Genomic DNA, 4,717 nt, shown 5'->3' with positions numbered 1-4,717 from the left:
TGTTTTCTTGACATTGAGATGTAATCCATATCGAAGGCTGTGCTCTTTAATCTTCATAAGTAAATGTTTCAAGTCCTCTTCACTTTCAGCGATCAGGGTTGTATCATCTGAATACACCACGTGAAACCACACAACAGAAGACAGAATTGATGACTGCTACCTAGTAAAGATTTGACATTGTGTATATTGAAAGATTTCACCAAGAGTAAAGAGAAAGACAGCAGACTGGGAAACATTTTTTGGCAATGACATATGAGACAAGGGACTAATCTTCATAATATATAGAATAATATAACACCTTTCTAAGAAAAAGACAAATCATTCAATTAAAAGTGGAAAGATGACATGAAGAGACACTTTACCAAAGAACACATCCCGGGGACCAATAAATATATCAAGAAATGTTCATGGTGATTGGCATTTGTTGTTGTTACTATTGTTAAGAGTCATTGAGTCTGCTCTGACTCTTAGCGTCCCTGTATAATGTGTTTGAACCACCAGCTTCACTATAGCACCACATCAGATCTCCATTGTTGTCAGTATTGTTAAATGCCATGGTGTCATTTTCATATTATCCCTACCATATATAGGATTTTCGAGGAGCAGCTGGTAGGTTTGAACCAACTGACCTTGTAGTTAGCAATCCAGTGCTTATAATCCTACAGCACCACACCAGAAGTCCAGGACTCCATTGTTGGTGTTTTTGTTGTCATGAAGTGACGTTGAGTTGGTTCTGACTCATAGTGACCCTGTGGAGGGTTTCCAAGGAATGCCTGGTGAGCCTGAGCCGCTGATTATGTGGTTCAAACCGACTTTGCAATCTAGCACATTAACCCACAGCACCACTCCAGGACTTCGTTAAAGAACTATAAATCAACACAGCAGTGAGTTATCATCTCACCCCAGCATTAACAGCTAAAGTTGAACAAAGCAGGAAACAGGAAGACCAGGTCAGGATCTGGAGAGACAGGCATCCTCCTGAACTGTAAGTGGAATTGCAGAAGGACACAGCCATGGAGGAAAACAACATGGCGCTTCCTCAAAAGTTGGACAAAACATGCCCCATGAATCTGCAATAATACCTCCACTTAGTGTATGTCTTCAGTATGTAAGAGTTGTGACATGTATGTAACCATACACACATGGGAGGTTTGTACATCAGTGTTTTAACTTTGATGGAAATAACAACTTTGACTGTATGGGAGCGTTGTTGTTAAGTGCCATTGAGTGGTTTCTAACTCACAGTGACCCGCTATAGGGTTTCCAAGAAGTAGCTGGTTGGTTTGAACACCTTGCAGTTAGAAGTCTAGTGCTTGTCCTACTGTCCTGTACGAGGACCCTGTGATAGACTATATAGTGGGCAAACTGAGGACTTCTTACAAATAACCAAACATCTTGAGGCAGTGAGTTGTTGGGGGACCATAGTCTACAGGCGAAACATAGCCAATTTGCATAACATAGACCCCGGACACAATGTTCAGCATCCTGCATTGGTGAGTAGGATCTGGGTTCTTAAAAAGCAGGTGAGCGACCATGTAAGGCGTGCATCTATTGGTCCTTCCACGTGCAGAGAAAAGCAGAGTTATGAAAATTGAAGACACTTGGAATTGATGAGTCCAGTGAACTAATGGGACGTGTGAACATCAGACTCCACCACCCTGAGACCAGAAGAATTAGATGGTGTCCAGCTACCTCTAGTAACTGAAAGGGATCATATTAGTAGTTCCTGGATAGAATGATAGAAAATATAGAATAAAATTCAAAGTTATTTTTATAAACACCAGACTTACTGCATTAGAAAGAGACTCAAGGAACCTGAGACTGTGCCCCTCAGCCCCCTTTGAGGTCTGCAAATTGACTCACTGTCATGAGTAAATTTTCAGCCAAGCAGTAGATAGGTGTACAAGGGGGACAGGAACACTGCTAAGTATTCTCAAAATGGTCAACCGTTCAAAATCAGTGGTCTTTGAATATGCTTCAGCGAGTTACTAAGCAGTTAAGTGTTTGCACCGCCCAGTTTCTTCAGGAAGGAGGTGTGGTCAGTCATGGGAGAAAAGAGACAGCCCACGTTGCCCCACTCATGGCTGCTCTAATGGAAATCTCTCTTGTTTTTCAGCAGAACCAAAGTCAGAAACCTGTCACTGTACCTCCTGCTTTCTGGCTTGCTCCTGTCATCAATTTTTCAGCCAATGTGTGCTTCAGATCTTCCCAGGCTTGTGTGCAGAGTGTCCCTTCCACTCAGGGGGTTCCAGAACAGGATGTCAGAAGCAGTCTGATCAGAGCTGCTGGATTGAAAACACAGACAGTCAGGAGAGAGATGTTGATAATCCCCTGTGTGAGAGCAGAGAAGAGGCAGAGAGATCATGGGCATTCTGCAGCCTATACCAAAGAGAGTCAACAAGGACAGGTGTTGTGATAAAGCCCAACTCAGCCCACAGGGTGACGTCTGTGGAAACAGATAAAGTGCTGAAGGAATTAGAAACCTCAAGATTTGGAGCAGTCGGCTTCAGAAAGGATGGAGCAGAATGTGGCCTGAAGTCAAACTTCATCACAAACCAGAGGACTGTCTTTTTGGGGCATCCCCATGTTTGCAGTGAGCGTGGCCAAGGTTTTAACCAGAAATCAAAGCTTCTCACACACCAGAGGACACACTCAGGAGTGAAGCCATACGTTTGCATAGAGTGTGGGCGAGGCTTTAAATGCAAATCAGGCTTACGCTCCCATAAGAAGGCACACTCAGGGGAGATGCCACATGTGTGTGAAGAGTGTGGCCGAGCCTTTGACCGGAAATCAAGCCTTCTCACTCACCAGAGGACACACTCAGGGGAGAAGCCCTATATTTGCAGTGAGTGTGGCCGAGGCTTTGCCCAGAAGTCAGGGCTCGTTTACCACAAGAACACACACTCAGGGGAGAAACCTCATGTGTGCCAGGAATGTGGGCGTGGCTTTAACCGGAAATCAAACCTCCTCAGGCACCAGAGAACACACACTGGGGAGAAGCCATATGTTTGCAGTGAGTGTGGCCAAGGGTTTGCTTGGATGTCCGGCTTGTTCTGCCACCACAAGACACATTCTGTGGAGAAGCCATTTGTTTGTGGTGAATGTGGCCGAGGCTTTAAATGGAAGTCCAATCTATCTGTGCACAAGAGGATACACTCAGGGGAGAAGCCACATGTGTGCAAGGACTGTGGGCGAGGCTTTGCTGGTAAGTCTGCCCTCAGTCATCATCGGAAGACACACTCAGGGGAGAAGCCTCATGGGTACAAAGAATGTGGCCAAGGATTTGCTCGAATGTCAGGCTTGCTCTGCCACCAGAAGACACACTCAGGGGAGAAGCCATTTGTTTGTAGTGAGTGTGGCCAAGGCTATGCTGAGAAGTCAAACCTCTTTAAGCACCAGAGGACACACTCAGGATAGAAGCTGCATGTGGGCCAGTAGCGTGGGCAAGGCTTCCGTTGTAAAAAAAAAAAAAAGCCTTGTGAAAAATCTCCTGGCTCACTCAGAAGAAGCCACGTTTGAGAATGCCCAGAACGTTAGCCAGAATTCAGTCTCATCTGACGTCAGATGACACCCTCAGATGTTTGCTGTGATTGAGGCCGGGGCTTTCACTGTGAATTGCACTTCTATGCTAGGACACAGGCCAGAATCTCTGTGTGTGGAGGCTAACATCTTCAAGACCAAGTTGTTTTCTGCTTTGAGCTGAAGCCATGTGTTTTCAATAGTGGAATGCATTTAAAATGGAATGAAAGACACATTTTAAGTAGTCAGGATTTTTTAAATAGTTGGACAAGTATGTCCTGAGAGGTCTCTGGTAGAGGGGGATAGTTATTACTACGTGCCTTTCAGTCAGTTCTGAGTCATAGTGACCCTTCCTGGGGGTTCTAAGGAACAGCTGGTGAATTTGAAGTTAGGAAGTTATGACCTTGAAGTTCAAACTGATCTTGTGGTCTAGCCTTACCCACAGTGCCACACCAGAGGGGATGGTGAGAAGTCAATTTCTTTAGAATCGCACAGGAATACAGGCGTCCACCAGATGGCAGAATGCACTGAAAGTGGCATAGCTCCTTCCCACTAATCCCCAGAAATGGAAAGTGGAAGTGGACATTGTACGTCTTGTTCCGACTCATAGCGACCCTATATAGGGTTTCTGAGGAGTGGCTGGTGAGTTTGAACTGCTGACTTTGCAGTTCAAACTTGACCTTGCGGTCCAGTGCATTATCCCACAGCACCCCATGAGGACTCCACTATATGTCCTAGGAGTCAAAAAAGGGTTTAACGAGGAGCCACCAGCAGAAACAAGGGCTGTGTAGCTTGGTTGTATGACTAGAACTTTCCTCTTGTGTCCCTCCTCATTTGGCTTGCTAAGTGCCAATGTGTAGGTTCCAACTCACAGTGACCTTCTATAGGGTTTTCCAGGAACAGCTTAGGTGTGTGGTTCACAGTTCAGTGCTTACCGTATAGAACCAACCAGGACTCTTGCTAACCTTTTTTAAGAAGATAAAATGCTGCTAGCACAGATCACTAGTTCAGCCTAAGTGAAGTGTCGGAGGGCTGTCTTACCCACCTCTACTGTATGAGTAGGTGAAGAGGTCAGTATTACCTGTCTAAACATTTTCACATCTTGTAACTGAATGAAATAAAAGTTGAAGACTACTTTAAAAATCAAAACCTGTTCAGCTTATCTATTTATATACCTGTTGTCCAATTTGTTGTCATT

The 4,717-nt window shown here is 44.8% G+C and overlaps 1 protein-coding gene across 1 annotated transcript; it reads left to right on the top strand.

Annotated features, from left to right (window-relative positions):
- The first annotated feature begins 1,473 nt into the window (after positions 1–1,473).
- LOC102811401 (histone-lysine N-methyltransferase PRDM9-like) lies at positions 1,474–3,417 on the top strand. The gene is made up of 3 exons (XM_006868424.1): positions 1,474–1,493; positions 2,595–3,006; positions 3,085–3,417. The coding sequence occupies exons 1-3, from the start codon at positions 1,474–1,476 to the stop codon at positions 3,415–3,417; spliced, it is 765 nt and encodes a 254-aa protein (XP_006868486.1).
- The last annotated feature ends 1,300 nt before the right edge of the window (positions 3,418–4,717 follow it).

Source organism: Chrysochloris asiatica, unplaced genomic scaffold (assembly GCF_000296735.1).
Source record: "Chrysochloris asiatica unplaced genomic scaffold, ChrAsi1.0 scaffold00116, whole genome shotgun sequence".
NCBI lineage: Eukaryota > Metazoa > Chordata > Mammalia > Afrosoricida > Chrysochloridae > Chrysochloris > Chrysochloris asiatica.
Note: the sequence above shows the minus strand (reverse complement) of the source record. Positions and strands in the feature narration are given on the sequence as shown.

Coding starts and splice junctions, on each gene's coding strand:
- LOC102811401 (XM_006868424.1), top strand. CDS start 1,474: ATGTTCAGCATCCTGCATTG. Junction 1,494..2,594: donor ATGTTCAGCATCCTGCATTG/GTGAGTAGGATC, acceptor CCATGTTTGCAG/TGAGCGTGGCCAAGGTTTTA. Junction 3,007..3,084: donor ACACTGGGGAGAAGCCATAT/GTTTGCAGTGAG, acceptor TCTGTGGAGAAG/CCATTTGTTTGTGGTGAATG.